Here is an 18,424-nt window from a genome sequence, read left to right as displayed (position 1 = left end):
GCAAAATTCGACAAAAGTAAGCATTGTCGGATTCTATCATCTTCCCACCGCATTGTACGACATGCTTAGCGTTTCACCGCACATGTTTTGCTGCTTCGATTTACTTCCTACTACTGGTCAACAGACAATGAATCAAACAATGGGTCATGAAGTCTCCTTAGGTTAGCCATTTTGTGCCTGCAATATATGTGGCATGCTGTTTATTGTAATTGTAGTGTGGTCTTCATGTCTGCAATGCGATCGTTGTGTATGTACATGCAAATGCAATTAAGCCAGAACACAGCATAAATTATGTGTAGGATAGAAATAAAAACAGAACATTTATTTACTTGGATGATGAAGACCCAGGTCCATATACCCTCTGATCTGGAAAAGAAAGAAACCAGTTATCAATATAACATATATAAATGTGCCAAAATAGAAGCAATTTAACAGATATGTTGTATAATGTTAGCCACGCTTTATTCACTGTGCAAAGAAACTAATGATGCTGATATTGCTTACAATGTTTGAAAGAAGCTTTATGTGACAACTGAACCCCCCCTCTAGCTTAGCTTCTGCTAATCAAGTCAAACTTCATTATATCTCAGTAGCTATATATTAGCCATGTAGTATATGTATTCTGGTTTTCTCGAATACCATTTCAGTATCCCAGCACAGCCGCTATATACCTGGGCAAATGAATGAGAGGATATGCACAAAGTTTGGCAGAGAGTGCTGCACAAAAATACAGCTATTTTATGGGAAAGCCTACTATTTACTTACTAGACATTTTTCAACTTAAGAGCTGAGTGAGTTTGTTTTCAAAATCAGGGGTTGACATTAATTAAGCAGCACACATAGAAATTTACTCCCCCTCTTCATCGATAGTTAAGCTGCTTGACTCTTGTTGGCACTAACGTAGAACTAGTCTTTCTCCACCACCAGGGACTGCAATTCTCTTGCCACCGTGCAGTAATGAAAAGGCATCATTAATCTTTCTCTGACATGTTCACACCATAAGAGATATGAATAGTCGTGGCCGGTTGCATCAGGGCGAGCTGCGAACGTCAGGCTTAGCTGGCAATAGAATCTCTGTGCACTGTGCCTAGTGTCACTTCAGATAAACAAATGGTTAAAGCAGTGTGCTCAGCACTTCAATTTGAGACGATATCCAAATTAAACAAGGACAGCTTGTGATGCAGCTGCTACTTACATGCTTCTCATTTCATCGACCTATATTTGCCATGTATAAGATGCACTATACCTAGTGTGGTATCATTTCTCTTAAAATATATGACTGCATGTTAACCATGTCTCATTTCTAGCATCACATAGACATTTTTTCATGTAATTATAGGCAGCGTAGTAAAGCTATGCTTGAGTTTTAAGTGAGGCTAGGTAAGTTATGTTTCAACCCAATAGTGTTAATGCAGCAAAAGAACCGGCGTCCAGCGTCGGCATGTCGAGAAACCCCTCAATGTTTTGCGCCACGATCCCTTGTGCATGCAAGGGATCATAGGATCCCCCCCCCCCTCCCCATTGCTGCCCTCCCTGCCCTTGTCCCCACCTCCCCTCTCCTCCTCCACCCCCTGCCCTTCCGCCATCGTGTCATACATTAAGGCCGAGCATAAGTGTCCCCCCATTCTTTTTTTCACACAAGCAGCTGGGTGCTCGATCATTATCATACTCACCAAATTTGGACCCAAGTGCCATTGCTTATGGCTGCTGAAATCTTCCTGGTGCCAAGACCTTGTGTTGAATGAGCCCGAGCCCCATGTTGCATGCCTCGTTCCCACATAAGATGACCGACCTTCAACAGACATATTCAAACAGAACAGAATGAGTAGAAAACCACAGACTGAAAAAATCAAGGAAAGTAACTCCAAGCTAGTGCTGATGTGATGTAAACGGTCAGAGTAATTTCGGAGCACCTTCTGGGCCAGCCAAAAATATATTTTTAAGCAACAAAAGGAAGTTTTGGATTTTGAAAGCACACTTCTTATTCATTCTGTTATGAATACTACATTAAGATACATCTGTTTGCCTGTCAAAACTAGAAGACAATGCCTGCTTTCCTTTCCCACCCCTGTGTTACCACTAGTGTCGAGTTAAGGGTAAAAAATTCTGTAATATAGTTATTCACAACAATTGCATTTAACAAAGATTTTTATGTTTATTCTAACATGTTAATTTAACTAGTAATATATCCGTTCAAGGAATATGACTACTTGATATGTCCACACTGTTATCAACAATACTAACATCTCCATCATTTAATCCATGCACTAAATAATATACATGTTCAAATCTGCGGGCCATGTTAGTGCGTGAACTTTTTAGGAGACCCTGTACTAGCAAACGACTTGGTTTTTGAAATCTTACACCAACTTGGAATTTTCAAATTATCATTTCTCAACTTCCCTGTCTATTCAAAGACATGTGGACCATATGTTTAAATGACAACTTTCCTTCCCAAGCATGAGCCTCTGCTACAGCGAGACGAGATATGCAGAATCAGTGTGAAACCTGTGGGTACCACCTCTTTGTGGTGCACAAGTGTATGGTTAAGAGTGCGCCCAATGGTGGTGGCTAACTAGATTGGACAGACCACACATAATGCCAAAAATTCCCAAACTTGAAAGCACAGCATCAATTTTACAAAATTAAAATTGAGTAGTATATTGCCCAGAGCAGCAATAAATTTTGATTATTTGCTCAAGCCCACTCTGATGGTCCAGCCATGAAGCAGGGTCTTATTCACTGCTTTCTATAATAATGGGATGAAGTAATGTGTGGTGAAATGTAGGCATGAGCAGTATCACAACAAGGTAAGAAAACATTTAGGCAAGCTTGATTATGCTCACAAAAGCTATGAAAGGTCAGAATGTGTTGGGCTCACTCAGATGTATGGTGTGTGTGGTTATGTGACCATCTGACTATGACCGATTCACTATTTGCAGTATGGTCAGGTGACCACACACTGGTGATGGTTATGTGATCCCATTATTCCCAGAATGGTGACAAGCTGGGTGGGACTCTGCGAACAATGATGGCGAACACTCATTCGCCAGAATCAATGAAGAACCATTATCGTAAACTACCTCATCACATCCCCTCCCAGACGGGTAACAGTTGCAAAATTGCCTTTAATATTTCACGAACTAACCTTTCCAGGTACCTGTCTACAGCCGGAAATTTTGCTCTAAAATAAGCTGTGTGATATCATTGTTTTGCTATCCAGCACAGATAATTTGATAAAGGGGCCGACTCATGAGAAGTACTAATCAAGCGCCAAATTCAATTTTTTTTTTTGCAAAAATTGAAGTGAGAGCATTTTTTTTTGTAAATCCATCACTGGCAGAAAAACACACTATACCAGTGAGTAATGCTTGTAGTTTGCTAAGTGGTCTGTTACAAAACCTTCACATACTCTTCGTTAGTGGTAAATGTATCCCTGCATCTAGCTATCTCTGAGAATTATTCTTCCTCTCTAGTGACAGTGGACTCTTACGCTCATTGAATTATTTCACCTTCTTCTGCTTCTCTTCAAAATAAGTCTCATGTCCACTTCCCATTTATTAAGTGAACACTGTAGTGAATCATACTTACAGCCTCACACATTCCACTCCAGCTCTGCTATTTTCTTGACCAGGTTAAGTACTTTCTTGTTCACTTCCGACTTGGAGCGCTTGGCTCTGGTGCCACGGTCAGGGTTCATGCTCAGGAAACCTCTGCAATAAGCATCAGTGCCATGAAAGAAACATTTCATCCAAGTTGGTAACCTGAAAAGTTAGTCAATTTAGTCATATGTGTCACATATGTATACATGACCGAAGGGAGAGACTAGAAGAAAGTCAAATATTTAGTAAAGAGAATATCAGGAGGGGACAAACTGCGGCTCGTGAGCCGCATGCATCTCTTCATGCCCCCCTATTGCAGCTCTCCTAACCTGAGGACCCACAAGTTATAATAGGTGGGACCAAACACTAAGCTTGTATACAAAAACGTTTCAGTGAGAAGCGGGAGCATATCAAAATATGCAATATTGCTGGAGTTGTTTCGTTGTAGATGGGCACGTTAAAATGACATGTTAGCAATGGTCAGAAGGGGCAAATCCGTTTGAAAGGTAAGCTCTATTTTTTTTATTTTCTTGTTTATTTCACCTTTATATGCCAGGTTGAGGTAGTGTTAGCTTTGTGCTTAAATGTTTCCCTAAAATTGATTTCTGAGCTTTGTTATTACAATGCAGTCCAGCTGCCTGATGAAATACCAAGACCACTGGCCTATGCATACATGCAATTGAAGCTGTTTGACTGCTCGATCTGTGGACTCTGCTCGGGTGCAATTTCAATAAAAAGTGCAGCATTGGTGCAGGATGTGGGAGCTATAGTTGTTTGGAGCTGGCGGAAGCAATTGGGACAGCCTTCCAATCAGCGAGATATGTGCTCTTCTATTTCACAAATGAGAAGGAAGGTACCAACTGTGGCTCTATGTCTTTCATGACAGTAAATGTGCAAGGTGTTTGCTTTATTTCGATAGGAACAATAAGCCTGGAAATGATAGATAAAAAGTATGGAGTCCTACTAGGCATCCACATAGATATACCAAAATCACAGAACAGGAAATTACCTCTGAAGGAACTCAAGGGTCGATGACAGGCCTTCAGCGTAGCAGATGTTAAAGCAATAGTGGCTCGCGAAGAGTGCAGCCCATGCCGTAGGGACGTCTGGTATCTTCTGAACCATGAGCCTGCCATCAATGCTGAGTGCGTACTCGTGGGCAGTCCACAGATCATCCCCTACAAAAGTTTAAAAAATGAGAAAATAGTAAACATTCAGATAAGTAGAGTTGCTGACAAGGCATTGGAACAATGGGGCTGGGCTGCACCTCCAGATCGTGGACATTTCAAATAATTGTAAAAACAAAATGGGAGAAGGGAAGGGGCCCAGCTTCGTCCCTCCCACCCTCACTGCCGGTCTCCCCCCCACATTCGAAGCACTTCCAACATTACTTTTTGCCGACAGGAGATGAGATCCTTGGCTCAATTTGCCTTCCCTCCACTATGAGTGAGCTTGCTTGAGTGTAGGCCAGTCAGAATTCTACTCCAGAAAGGGAGAGGATGGCCTGTGAAGGCACCTAGGCAAATGTTCACTGGTTAGTGGAGGGGAGACATGTGCCACCAAAACTGAACAGGAACCTCGAAGGCCCTCTCCCTCCCCAGTTGCACATGACCACCGCATTCGCATGGATACTCGCTGTATCGTTACATCTAGCACATACTTCTATTGGTTGCAAAGAAATCGAATGATTTGTCACTTCTAGCAACTTCGGAAATGTGTGTTGTCGCTATGGGCTATAGGTAGCCATTGTAGATTTCATGAATTGTCCGACAGACATGTGAAACACTTCAAATGATTTGTATTTGATTTAAACTCTGAGACCTGCTTTATATTTAGATATCAGTGTTTTTAGGTTTTTATTGTTCTAGGATTTGACATACTTCTTTTGGCTTTTATTTGGAAATTTATCTATTTATTTATTTGAAATACTGTGGACCTGTCGTTCTACACAGGAGGGGAAAAAACAACACACAGAAATAACTCAATCATGCACTCACCGTATGAGGCGAGTGCAGGTAGGTTGCAGCAACCCACGCATGCTCAAAAACATTTCCACATGCAAAATTTAACCAAACAATTGATTCAGCTGTGCTTCAAATAATTGAGGACTACAACAATTGACAACTTGCTCAGGCAGGGTGTTCCACTCAATAATAGTCCAACAAAAGAAAGAGTATTTAAATACATCATTTCTGTACTGGTAGGGTTCAATTGCTTTAGTATTGCTTGTTTTTTTGGAGCGTGATGTTGAAGGTAAAATGTACACTTCAGAATTAATCTTTGTCAATCCATTATTAGCAACTGCGTATAATTCCTTTAATCTACACACTTTCCTTCTTTTCTCTAAACAATCTAGCCGCACTTCATTTCTCATTGCCGTAACTAACTCTGTGCGCCTATACTCAGAAAAAAAAAACCGAAGTGCCAGATTCTGTATCCGTTCAATTTGCGCAACCTGCTGCTTCCTGTATGGGTCCCATACGCACCCCGCGTATTCCAAGATCGGACATACATTTTCAGTTTTATCGGCAAACATTTTTAGAAATGAAAGCTTACCGTTTTTTTTTTTTTGGTGAATACACATCGACTACTTCCATTTTTCAATGAGGTCGCTCCAAAACACAGTACATTAGACAGATATCTGAATTATATATCCGCAGCAATAATTCCTGACATGACAAACATAACCTTGGTTAGCACTTTGTAAGGATGACGAAAAATTCTAAACTGTGAAATTCACAAGCGTAACTATTGGCACTTTTCTGCTCTTCATATTTATAGGATTATCAAAACTGCTTCCCACTAACCAGAGAGAAGCTTGAGGAGGTGTTAAAACAGCTCCCCTCCCCATAAAAAAGAAACAGCGGAAATCAAAGGGCGTGACAAACAACAAAAAACTCCAAATCTGGCTTCTAGAAGACGACACCAATTTGATGCACAAGGACTGAGCCACAAAATGAATGCAGATTGCATCCACGACAAACCCAAGTACTCCCTAAAGAGTATTGTCCTGCAGACCCTCCACCCACAGAACACTTCACAGTTACGTAGGTGAGATAGTCGACTACTCAGTCAAGTGCGACGACATATCCCGTCTCCTCTTGGCTTGCCATAGTGGCCTGAAATACTGACCTTTCTCGTTTAAAACTGAATTTACAAAAATTAAGTTGCCACTTTTACTGCTTTAAACCAAAAACGCCAAACACCATTTTTATTTATATTCTACTTCTGCATTAATAACAAGTTGTAACATTAGAACTTGAACTTCTGGAACTTAGTTCGGGGACAGGGCTAATTTGTAGTACATATAATGATACAATCTAGTCATAAACATACCCAGTGCTATAATGCAAGGAGAGAGTGGCAGGTCCTCCTCGACTTCAGCAGCAGTTAGAAATGGCTGTAAAAATTGAAAGTCACATGGTTATGTTAAAACAAATCCCCACTTCCACAACCACTAATTCTTACAAGGCCACTGAAAACATTGGGCACTAAAATGACAGAAGAGACCAGAAGGGACGAACAAGAAGGGCCATGCACACAAGTTCCCTCACTGGGATAGCTTCGGAGTTAATGTCTCTACGTTGCAATGAATATGTTGAACGCATGAGCGTAAGGAATTCATCGGTGTTGGCTGGCTTTTCACGAAACATTGCCTGCAATCTCTCTTTGTCTCTGTTCATCTCCAGCTCTTCCTCAGGTGTTTAATCTGGGGAACTGCTCTGACACATTTGTTTTTATACAGTCTGATTGGGACACGCACGTCAACAATATAAATTCATGCGAAAATATGTTTAGAGCAATATTTATCGCGTGATATTTATTTTAATTTCTGCGCGCAAAGTTCATGACATCGTGAAATGGTCATACACTCTCTCCACCTCAACGTCGAGGCTTAAAAAATAAAATGCAAAGCCGATCCACCTCTCCTTCACGTGCCTGAAATGCCGAGAGAAAAAGCGAGTGGAAAGGAGGTGACAATCAAATAAATTGCGCCTCACGCCATCAATATTGCTCTAAAGAATATTTTTTTCTTTTCGCATAAAATTACTTTTTTGACACATGTGCCCTAACCACGCTGTTTAAAAAAATTTGTTTTAGTGGTTTTTTTAAGAGATTCTGGACTTAGGAATGATAAATTGTCATGGTTGTGGTTAAACAATTTTTAATCAGATATTCCTCCTCGCAAAACCACAAACTCTGACAATGTGCCATTCTGGATAGCATTCAGTGCTTAGCAATTTGCTTTAGGAAAGAAATTAGGTTCAATGCAACATGCTTTGGCAGGTAACAACTTTAGGTTATTGTGCAAAGGCAAGAAGAAATGGTCCAAGAATTCAAGAGTGCTTAAGATTGTAGATACTGTCAAAATGATTAAGCTCTCAAAATAGCTGTATGCAACAAGAAAAGCAACAAATGCTTTACTACATTTTGGGTGCAGTGCTAGCAGGAACTCTGACCTGGAGTAGATCAGGCTTGAAAATAAAATGCTACCACTCACATCTTTCCTCAGAATGAGGCAGTCCCTCTCTTCGCCGAACCATGTCACAAGTAGTATCATCAGTGCCAAACACCCAGCTTCTGGACTTGCATTGTCTCCAGCTTTTGCAATGTCTTCCATTAGCTTGGTATACTCATTTTCTGTCCTCTTGTCCAGTCTCATTAGTTTGAGAACTACATCCTTCTTCTTTTGCAGCGACTCCCTTAGTCTGTCTTGAATATCGAAACTGCATAGGGCACTAAAGTGACAGAAGAGACCAGAAGGGACGAACAAGAAGGGCCATGCACACAACAGTTCTCTCATTGGCATCACTTCAGAGTTAATGTCCCTACGTTGCAATGGATATGTTGATCGCATGAGCTTAAGGACTTCATCGGTGTTGGCCGACCTTTCACGAAACATTGCCTGCAATCTCTCTTTGTCGCTGTTAATTTCCAGCTCTTCCTCAAGTGTGTAACCTGGGGAACTGCTCTGACACCCGTAGCTACACTCTTTCCTCTGTTTTCGATTTGTGTGCGTCGGCACTGCTATCTTTTCCGTGTCTTCACGTCTCACGTTTTCCACCCTGGCAAGAAGCTGGTTCAGGAGAGAATCATGTCCTGTTCCAACCACTGTTCCATCCAAGACATCTTTGAAAGACAATGGGTACTGGTCCACCACTTTTTTTGCAATCATGTCCAGCTGCTTCCTCAGTGGCCGTGGGCACATTTCCATTGACGTCTTTATGATGAGTCTGACCATTTCCCTGCGATCTTTGGGCAAAGGCCGTTTGTTTTCCTTTAGGGCCTGTTGTAACCTTGGCGGCATCTCCTTCCACTGTATGTCAAAATTGTTTGCCCAGGTTGAGTCGACATGGTAACTTGTTTTTGATGAGGTGCTGGCTTCAGAAGATGTAGCCCCAAACTGTTCTGGAGTTTTGCTGTCGGAGACATCTACATAAAGGGTTAAGAAAACAGGAAGTTTAGAATATTAGTGCGGTGAGTGCGTGAGGGGTGCGAGGGCGGTGAGTGGCGTGAGGGCTATGAGTGCGTGAAGGCCGTGAGGGCGGTGAGGGGCATGAGGGCGGTGAGTGGCGTGAGGGCCATGAGTGTGTGAGGGGTGTGAGGGCCACGAGTGCGTGAGGGCCGTGAGGTTTAGTGAGGGTGAGTGAAGGGCTGAAGGTGAGTGTGACTGTGAGGATGAGGGTGAGTGAAGTGCTGGAGGTGAATGTAGCTGTGAGGGTGAGTGAGGGGCTTAGGTGAGTGTGGCTCTGAGGGTGAGGGTGAGTGAGGGTGACCTAAAATGCCGACCTCTGAATTTTGGCGTCCTGGGCTCTTTAAAGGAGCTGTGCAACGATTTTAACGTTGGAAGAATTGGGATCTTTTACTTTTGATATTCACCTTGTCACAAATGACAGAAAACACATCTCCTTTCATCGAAATGTTGCGATTCCGCCGCATGATAGCGAGGCAAAACTTAGAATATTCACCGACCTGCAGCCGCGAGCGGCGGCCATGAGAAACACGCGGCATGATGTCAATGGGGAATCTTGTAAAAAGATAGCAAGTTGTGCGAATACCTGCTCGATAAAAGGTAACTTTTTTTATAAATCTTGGCGTTCCAACATATATATAAATGCGTCAAAAACCTGGTATCATCGACAAAACTTTTATTATACGGAGTTTTAGTGGCACAATCTATCCTAGGTCCACAGAACCGTGAGCTCTATCTGCTCCCGCGAACAGCCGCCAGAAGCCGGAGGCGGAGGGGGACAGGGCCGGTCAGGTATGGCGGGACCCGGATGAGACTTTCCTCCTTTCACCATAGTGTTCGCGCTGCGCCCGCCAGCACGTGGTCACGAGGTCGCGAGCGGATGAGTTCTCGCTTCTCACTGACAACTGTAAAGAGAGAACTTTTCCGGAACCCCGCACCTACCCCATCAACGTCACTGCGCACGTGACCTGGAAGACGACGTACGAGTTGAGAGGCGGCAAAAACCTAGATCTTTTTCATTTTTTAAAATAAAACTGGGGTATCCAGGCAAAATCTGTTTTCTGTAGTTCACTTCAGAAGTGTCAGGCATCAACTTCCATAATTATTTAAGAAAGCCCTGAAATTGTTGCACAGCTCCTTTAAGCATAACCAGAATGTTTCGACGAGAAAGCTGCTCTCCCACAAGTTCACCGAACATGATTCGCTGCTGCAGTTAATTGTCGCCAAACTTGTTAATCTGGATTAAATTACCTGCGGAACACAGGCTCTCACTTGTCACAACCACAGTATGTCCGAAAATGCAGTCTGTTTATTTAGGCGTCGATTGTGTTTGGCGTCTGGTTCCATTCGGTGTTGGCACATCTGCAATACTTTTGTTTCCAGATAGTGGAAAAGTTGACCGGCCAGCTAATTGATTTGTTGGGAGATTGGAAGATGAGCAGCAGGAAGTACTAAGATGTGAGTAAAGTAAAATCTGAGAGTTTGTGTCACAAGAATGATAGTATGTCAGCAAATAGGTTGATCCTCACAAGGGAATGCAACCTTGTGTCCAGCAGCTAATGTGCATCCAGCCGTGTTGGAGTTGAGTAGGTACTTTTGGCACCTACCAAAGACTTGGGTACATATTAATTGTGGTCCGACTTAACTGCACTTTGAGCAAATAAGCCCTTGAGCCTTGTTCATATATAATTAGGGTTCCATGTTTTCGAATGAATTTAATAAAACCCAAAAAAACGCTCGCAGCTAAAACTTTTTATAAAGCTTTTTTGTCAATTCGGATTTTTTCTGAAAAACGCTGATTTTGGAGGTCACGATGGCAAACAAATTTTAGTTATTTTGCCTATGCCTGATCAATGCGAAAGGCCACTAGCCTTGAGGAGATGCGTCACGTTGACGAGGATAATGTATTTTTCGGTGACGACAGGAGGAGCTAAGCATCCGACTCTATTAGCGGTTTTCCTTGTCTTGAGTTTAGACTGTACCATTTCTGACTTCTGCAGGAAGTAAGGGCGGCCTTTTTTCTGTCACAGTGGGTGTTATGTTCCCATCGATTTCATGGGAGGAGTGGCTGCGAGAAGCTGAAGTTTTAACATTCTCCCTTGCACCCGGTTTACAGCACATTCCTGTAGTATCTGTGATAGTGAGGATACGTTTTGGGGACAGAAGCACTTACACTAAAATACAAACACTGTATGCTTGTGTTTATTACATCAGGCTTGTTTGTAATACATCCAAGTTTTGAACTGCAGGGCAGTGCTCTATTTAAATATTTTATACAATAAAAATTTCTGTCAGCGTTCTTTGATGTTTCTTTCACTGACTATTATTTATTCCTGTTGTAATTTTTCTGATTAAATACTGTGAAATTAATATCAAAATATTGTAGAATTGAAGATTGAAAAAAAATAAGAACATTGAATTTTTAATAAAAATAAAACTTCGAAAAACATTTTCCAAATTAAAAAAAAAAAAAGATAAACTCCAAAAACACAGAACCCTATATACTATAATGTATTGCAGAGCATAATATGCTCTGCAATACATAATATAATTGCCAGTAATAGTCTGAGTAGAAAAATATTGTACTTACTCTGTGGCTTGAGGTAGGCGACGAGTTTCCTGGCTTGGATTGGTTTGAGTATGCTTGCGAGGTCTCCCTCAGTCAGAAAGTTGAGGTCATTTGGGCACTCTACGCCAAGGCTCATAAATTTGTTGAGGACGCTCTCAACCTCACCCGAGGTCAGGTTTGGCAAGGCCGCAATTATTTGTTCTTTGACGGCCTGCATCCTACGAAGGAACCCAGTGTTTTGGGATGATCATCATTGCATTCTGTACCTTATACGCAGGTAGTGGGTAATAATCCGTTAGTTGATCAATGTGCATGCATGCAAACTGCTCTGATGCATGCACTGCATATGAATGCAAATGTGGCAAATATGTTGTGCTATAAACTTTCACAGCAGTGAAGAGATTATTTCTGTTATGAATTAACAGCAACATTATTTCACCAAAGCACAACTCATTGTCCATGCAGGTAGGTACAAAGGCACCAAATGAGTAGGATGTCCCTTTGTATGAAACCTCATTTGTAACCATGGTGTCTTCTGACGTGAAGTTAAAACTGCCTAAGCATTTCTGGAGAGCTTCCGAGTAAGTTGAAATTAGAAAAGGCATTCCTGCCTTCATTACAATGTCAGGATCGAAAAATGCCTCAGAGTGCAGGTATGCCTGCAACAGCTGGTGTCGTTCAGAAAGGGTTTTGTTCAGTGCCTTGAAATTTTGCAGGCGTCTGACACAATTTTTGAAAAATGAGTGTTTGCTTTCAAACCTCAACGTCCACAGGTTTATTAGTGGACCAAGCTGTGTGATGAGCGTGGAGTAGTGAAGCAGGTAGTGGTGCTTTGGTTTCAGAGGTGCCATAGGAAATAACTCTTTGCGGTCTGCAAGGTACTCTTCAACTAGCACATGCAAGTAGGCAACCATTTCTTCATTTACTTTGGGAGCGCAGATAATGTCAACCACCTTCCTTAAGGTAAGGTAGAGGCACCAGATGGGATCTTTAGTGTCAACTTTATGGCTAACAAACAGAGGAAGCAGGCGCAGCAAATTCCATGTTTTAACAGCTTCACCAACTAACTTATTTCCTTTTATGTTTACTTCACAGGGTTTGCTAGTTGTGTCAGAGCCCAAGAACTTGAAAGATGCTATCCTGAAGTTCAGGTATTTCAATGAGAACCACTCGCATGTCTCTGTAAAGTGCTTTATGAAAAGGAGAAGGTCGTATGAAACAACACCTTCAAAAAGGTCATGTGCTATGCAAGGAGGAAGTCCCGCATCACATACATGAAAGAATGTCAGACTGTTAAATGGGCTGTTTGATTTCACCCCTTCAACAGACGACCCAGTCTCTTCAACCTCCTGAACTGCCAAATCATACTTTTCTGCAGTCCTTTTTTCACCAAGCCGACACGGATCCTCTCTGAACTCTTTTCGTGTGAGTAGGCAATAGCGGCAAATGAAAGTGGAGGAACTGAAGTTTTCGGTGAAGCCCCCGATAAAGTGAGATCCCAAGTTATCTCCGAGGATACATACGACTGTCCCCTTGACGTGCACACCTTCAAAAAGAATTCCGTTCAATTCGAGATCGAGTAGGTCCCGTAAAAGAAGATAAAAAATTTTTTCGATTCCAAAAGTTTTGATGTCTTTCTCAGCAAAAAGAAGAGCCAGCTGAATGTGATCTCTGGTAGATCTGCTGTGTTTTTTTGAAATTTGCAAGAGTGAAGTAGACACCAACAAGTTTGTGCTTCTTCCTTGCGGATCCCAAAGGATTCACAACCTCAAAAGCGTCCTGATACAGCAGTAGCTTAAAAGTTGGCAGCCCAGTACTAAAGAGAGGATTTGATTTGTAGGCTGAACCGTCTGATATGTCTTGCATGTAGCTCGCGTCCCTGTCATCTAAAGACGTGTTAAGAATGCAGTCAGCAAGCGAACCATTCTGCAGTAGGCTTTTTAAGCTTTCCAGTACTGGCACATATTGAAATGAGCGATCTCTCTTGTTTCCGTCACGCCCAAGATAAATCTGCACTGGCTGGACGTATGAAAACTTTTGTTTAAAGTAGGCTCTTCTTTTGTGTTCACTATTGAACACGGTAGCATTCAGACTGCTGAATACATCGTGACTGTTTGCATCCGCAACAATTTCTTTAGCATCAGCCGTCCCCAGGCGTTCCTCCAACTTGTCATGCAAGGCTTTAAACATGCACTGCTTACTCGAGCCATGCAGGTTTTCGATTTCTTGCCACAAATGCTGAACTGTGGAAGCAGGTAAGCAGTACTTAGATTCTAGCTTTAGGTAAAAGAGAGCCAGATCGTACTCGACACACTCTTTTAACTCACTTGGAGACGGTGAAAACTGAGGGGTGCCACCTACAGAGTTAGCACCCTCCATGCTTGCATCTTTTGGAGAAGCACTGCTCTGACAACCGGTTGCAACTAACACGTTTGCCTGTTGCCCTGAAGAACTGGTTGCGCCTAAGGCGCTTGCCTGTTGCTCAGAAGAACCGCTCGCTTGTTGGGCTGATTTTACATGTTTTCTTGATAGGTGAGACGCAAACGTAGGTTTCGCAGTGAACGACTTGTCACAGCTAAAATACGGGCAACTGACTGACTGCCCGTTGTCGATGTGCTCTCTAAGATGAGTTACTATCTGAGCCCTACTCGAGCACTCGCGAACGCATCCGTGCACGCCGCAGTTTAAGTTTACGTCACCCGTTAAATCGAGCCGAGGTCCACTCGCGCGCAGTTGACCTTTATGAAACCGTAAGATGTGACATCTGAGCCCTACATAAGTAGTGAACTGCAAACAACAAGTTGCGTGTATACATGGAATCTGCCGCGCTCCGAACTCGTGGCTGTCATAATGACGCACATATTCGACCAACGTGGTTGACCCCTTTGAACAAACACGGCAAACAAACATGGTTGTTCAAGCCGTCGCCTCACTAAAGCGAGAGAAAAGAGCTAAGACCGACAAATCGCGAGAATGTGCAGTATTAATCTGAAGCTATCTTTGGCTGGTTCTCAATCGCTTGTGCTCCCTTCCCGAAAAGGAGCGCGAACGACGATCGCCAGCCGGCCAGCGATGCACTCCGTCAACGCACGTGCTGCCGGTTTGTCGGTGCCGGCTCTTTCTCGATCTTGCCGGCCACGGGCATTAATTTTCTCAGAATCGGATCGTGCTTGCCACATTCATATTCAAAATGATACTCACGTTATGTTCGTTTACTATCGGGCCCGCCAAACGCCTCGGGTACTGCGCCGTCAGCCGTCTTGGTAGCCACGGTCGTGCTCCCTACCGCAAACTTTCCTCGCTTTGTTTTCTTCCTTAGGGAAACAAAAGATGGCGACCCGACGTGGGGAACGGCGTGAAAGGCGAAAGCGCGATGGGGAGGGCTGTGGGCGAGGGTCAAGGCGCGAGCCGCGAACTGGAGAGCAGCCCGACGACGCAGGCGCAGAAGGCCTCCAACACATCACGTGCGTGCCGTGCGTGTGTCTGGAGCGTGGTGCGGAGTGTGTAGCGCGCCTCGCTTGGGGCGTTCAGCTTCTTTCCTTCCGTCGCCGTACCTTCTCTCGTTCCTCTTCTTTCCTCCGTCGCCGTACTCTTTTCACTCGAAAAACATTGTCAACATACCGTATTTTTTTTTTACGGTGGGGGCCCCGTGGCGTTCACGGTCAGGTGACTGTTTATTTCACGGTCATTTTTTACAGTGTACGCCTCTCATGCGCTCAAAGTCTCTGGAAATGAATGATTTAGTGGATTTCGATGACGCACAGCATGTTTCTAATTTGAACCATATGCCAATTTCCATTAATTAAAAAGTTAATGAACAAACTTTACTTAACTAGCCAAGTGATTATTGTAATTAGCCCCCAAGTTTATGTCCCCCTGGCCGTATAACTAACCTGCAGAAACCGCATACGTGTAGCTATCACAACCTTGATAAAACAATCCACCCTACACACATATATATATATATATATATATATATATATATATATATATATATATATATATATATATATATATATATATATATATATATACATATATATATATATATATATATATATATATATATATATATATATATATATATATATATACATATATATATATATATATATATATATATATTTATATCTATATATATATATATATATATATATATATATATATATATTGTTAGGTTCAGGAGGGAAGGACGAGGACGCTCAAAACGTCGAGCCAGGGTAGGGTTTTATATAATATATGTGAAACTTTGAGTGGTGAATGGTGGCTCTCGGCTCAACCAGACCGAGCGTTCCTCTCGTCGCGCGCCCCCCTTTTCATATCAGATCCGTTGGTGCACTTCATGGCTTGAGCAGCCTTCGCTCCCGTTGATTGGTAGTGTGGGAGGTGATGGCGAAAGAAATTTGGCTGCTGCCAGTTGTTGAGGATGGCTCGAGTCTTTTAACTGTAGTTGATGAAGTGTTACGCCGTGACGTGCTTGCGGGTAGTAAGTGCCCAGATGCTGCCGTCTGCAGCGCAGATGATTGTTTTCACTATTTAACAATATATATATATATATATGCGTGTGTGTGTGTGTTTGAGCATCCTAATTTTCTGAAAAGTTCGCGAAATTATCAACACTCTAGTATTATACTGACGTCATCCGCGCCGGCAAAATTAAGACCTATAAGCTTTTCTATCTGATACATTTATGTGAATGGACAAGTCAAGCAACGCCCGTGTGTGGTAAGAAATTTCATATAACACTTCAACACTAAATTCATCAACGTTATTTCTAAGAAAAATGGAACCGGGTATGGAATTTGATTTTTCATGGTTCCTAGTATAATATTTTACTACGGAAACTGTATTAGGTCACACGTAAGAGAAATATCAAAAATTAATTCGACACTTTCTGTCTCTCTTACACCGGTAGACAAAATAATTCATTGATGGCAAATCAAAATCACCTGGAAATATTGCTTTACCGTTTGTTCGGTACAACTTTAAAATATATGCAAGCTTTAAAGTATCATTATGTATGCAGGAGGCATACATAATGATATCATTACAAATTCAAAGTTTTGAATTTTTATTTTAAACCAAAGTGCCTCAGTATATTTTGCCCTTTATCTAAAAAATATCAACTCAGAAATTTAAGCACTACGGCAACAAATGTACCCACTGTCTACCTATCTTTGCTAATTAGTTCATGACCTGGAGGTACAATTTAGTTGTTCAGAATGATTGAGTTGAACCAGATTTCAGATATAACGGCAATGTAAGAGACATGCATCAACAGATTATGCTCAAGCTCTAACACTTTACTCATAATACTTCTTGCAATGATGTTTATACATTTTAATTTCTGTGGTGGTTTCAGAAATTTTTGCACCTTTCTATTTAAAGTATTGCATCGATACCTTATCCCCGTGGCGTGATCGAATCCGTAAGTTAATTGCATTCTTTACTACAATTTCAATACACATTAGCTAAATAAAAACGCCATTTTTTTTTTCACCACAAAACTCTACCGAAGACATTTTCGTTCCGTCAGAAATGCCGTAATCAGTTACGCTGTGCTTTGCCCAGTTTCTTAAAACGACAAGATTTTCTTTGTGGTCATGGAATGTCATAACGGGTTTTGTCCTTCATTGCTGTCTTTTTCGAAGTCGATGCAACCTTTTCAGAAAATTCACCTATGACCCCAGACGTCTAGAAACATATCACTGGCAACAAAATTAGAAAGGTTATCTTCTTTTCAGCTTCCACCTTGCACATGACGTGAATAATTACATTGTTCTGTCTATTTCTGCTTTCATCATCATCAATAGTAGGTCGAAAATCTACGACCGCTTTTTTAGAGTTTATTCACTTTCAGTTAAGTGTTTTTTTTTTGTTTTTTTTTCATCCAAGACCTGCACTTTTTAAGCTTTGTGGCGTGTTAGATTTTTTTTTATTTTTTATATATGCGTGTGTTGTTGTTGTCTTTATTTAAAGTCTTAATTTCTGCAATGTAATTTCACATTGTTTTAAAAGTTATGCTCCATCGAGAGACTTGGATTCAATTCAACGTCACCACATAACGAAAAGCACTTTTCCAAAGCTATGGATAATTCTGAATTCGATTCTAAGAACACGCTTGGGCTTGGCAGCAGCAGCAAACGCACATTGTGCATCTATATGACTTAGTATCAAGACAGGTTCCACACCCCTGATTACAAAGAAGAAGAATAAGTGGGTTACTCATCATGTTTATCGATAGTATAAAATACATATCATATTACTTTTGAAAACAAGACGAGCGCATGGTTAATGGAAGAAGACTCCGAACAGTAAAGCACGAAAGTGTCGAAGAGGATACTATAAATAATATATACATATATGTATATACCGGGTGTTTTTGCGGAGACTTTCAAAAATCCTAAAAATTATTACGTTATAAAAAAATAAACTGTCTTCGGGAACAGCCTACCAGCCACGGCGGACGTCGGGAATTGCCAGAAACATACTAATTAGCTAGCTGATTAATTAACATTTGTTCATTACTTTTTAATTAGTGGAAAGAGACATATGATTCTAATTAGAAAGTTGCTGAGCGTTATCGAAAACCACTAAATCAGTCATTTCCAGAAAGACTTTGAGCGCGTGAGAAGAGTAGTAGCGCACTAACGTTACCACTCGTTGAACATGTTGAAGGCTAGCGGTTGAGGTAAGGCGCCCACGCGATTTTTCCGGCTCTTTTATAGCCCAGCCTTGTACCTGCTCCACGAGTGGTAACCTTAGTGCGCTACTACTCTT

At 41.8% G+C, this 18,424-nt stretch overlaps 1 protein-coding gene across 4 annotated transcripts; it reads right to left on the bottom strand.

Annotated features, from left to right (window-relative positions):
- Positions 1-344: 344 nt before the first annotated feature.
- On the bottom strand, positions 345-14,953 carry LOC115322499. 4 transcript variants are annotated; one of them, XR_005715762.1, is made up of 6 exons: positions 8,104-8,170; positions 6,939-7,002; positions 4,612-4,780; positions 3,592-3,713; positions 1,674-1,792; positions 345-366 (listed from the first exon to the last, which is right to left on the bottom strand). XR_005715762.1 is itself a non-coding variant. In XM_040212404.1 (4 exons), exons 1-4 carry the CDS (start codon positions 8,161-8,163, stop codon positions 3,596-3,598), a joined length of 411 nt encoding a protein of 136 aa, XP_040068338.1. In that variant the 5' UTR covers positions 8,164-8,170; the 3' UTR covers positions 3,459-3,595. The 4 variants fall into 4 exon arrangements, 1 of the variants encoding a protein (XP_040068338.1); XR_005715763.1 differs by lacking the exons at positions 345-366; positions 6,939-7,002; positions 8,104-8,170 and adding an exon at positions 14,846-14,953 and having other exon boundaries at positions 1,690-1,792; XR_005715764.1 differs by lacking the exons at positions 345-366; positions 6,939-7,002; positions 8,104-8,170 and adding an exon at positions 14,846-14,953 and having other exon boundaries at positions 1,690-1,792; positions 4,612-4,718.
- Positions 14,954-18,424: the final 3,471 nt, after the last annotated feature.

This window comes from Ixodes scapularis, unplaced genomic scaffold (genome assembly GCF_016920785.2).
Source record: "Ixodes scapularis isolate PalLabHiFi unplaced genomic scaffold, ASM1692078v2 PGA_scaffold3__209_contigs__length_174095766, whole genome shotgun sequence".
In the NCBI taxonomy this organism is placed as follows: Eukaryota; Metazoa; Arthropoda; class Arachnida; order Ixodida; family Ixodidae; genus Ixodes; species Ixodes scapularis.
This window is presented reverse-complemented; position numbering and strand designations above follow the sequence as displayed.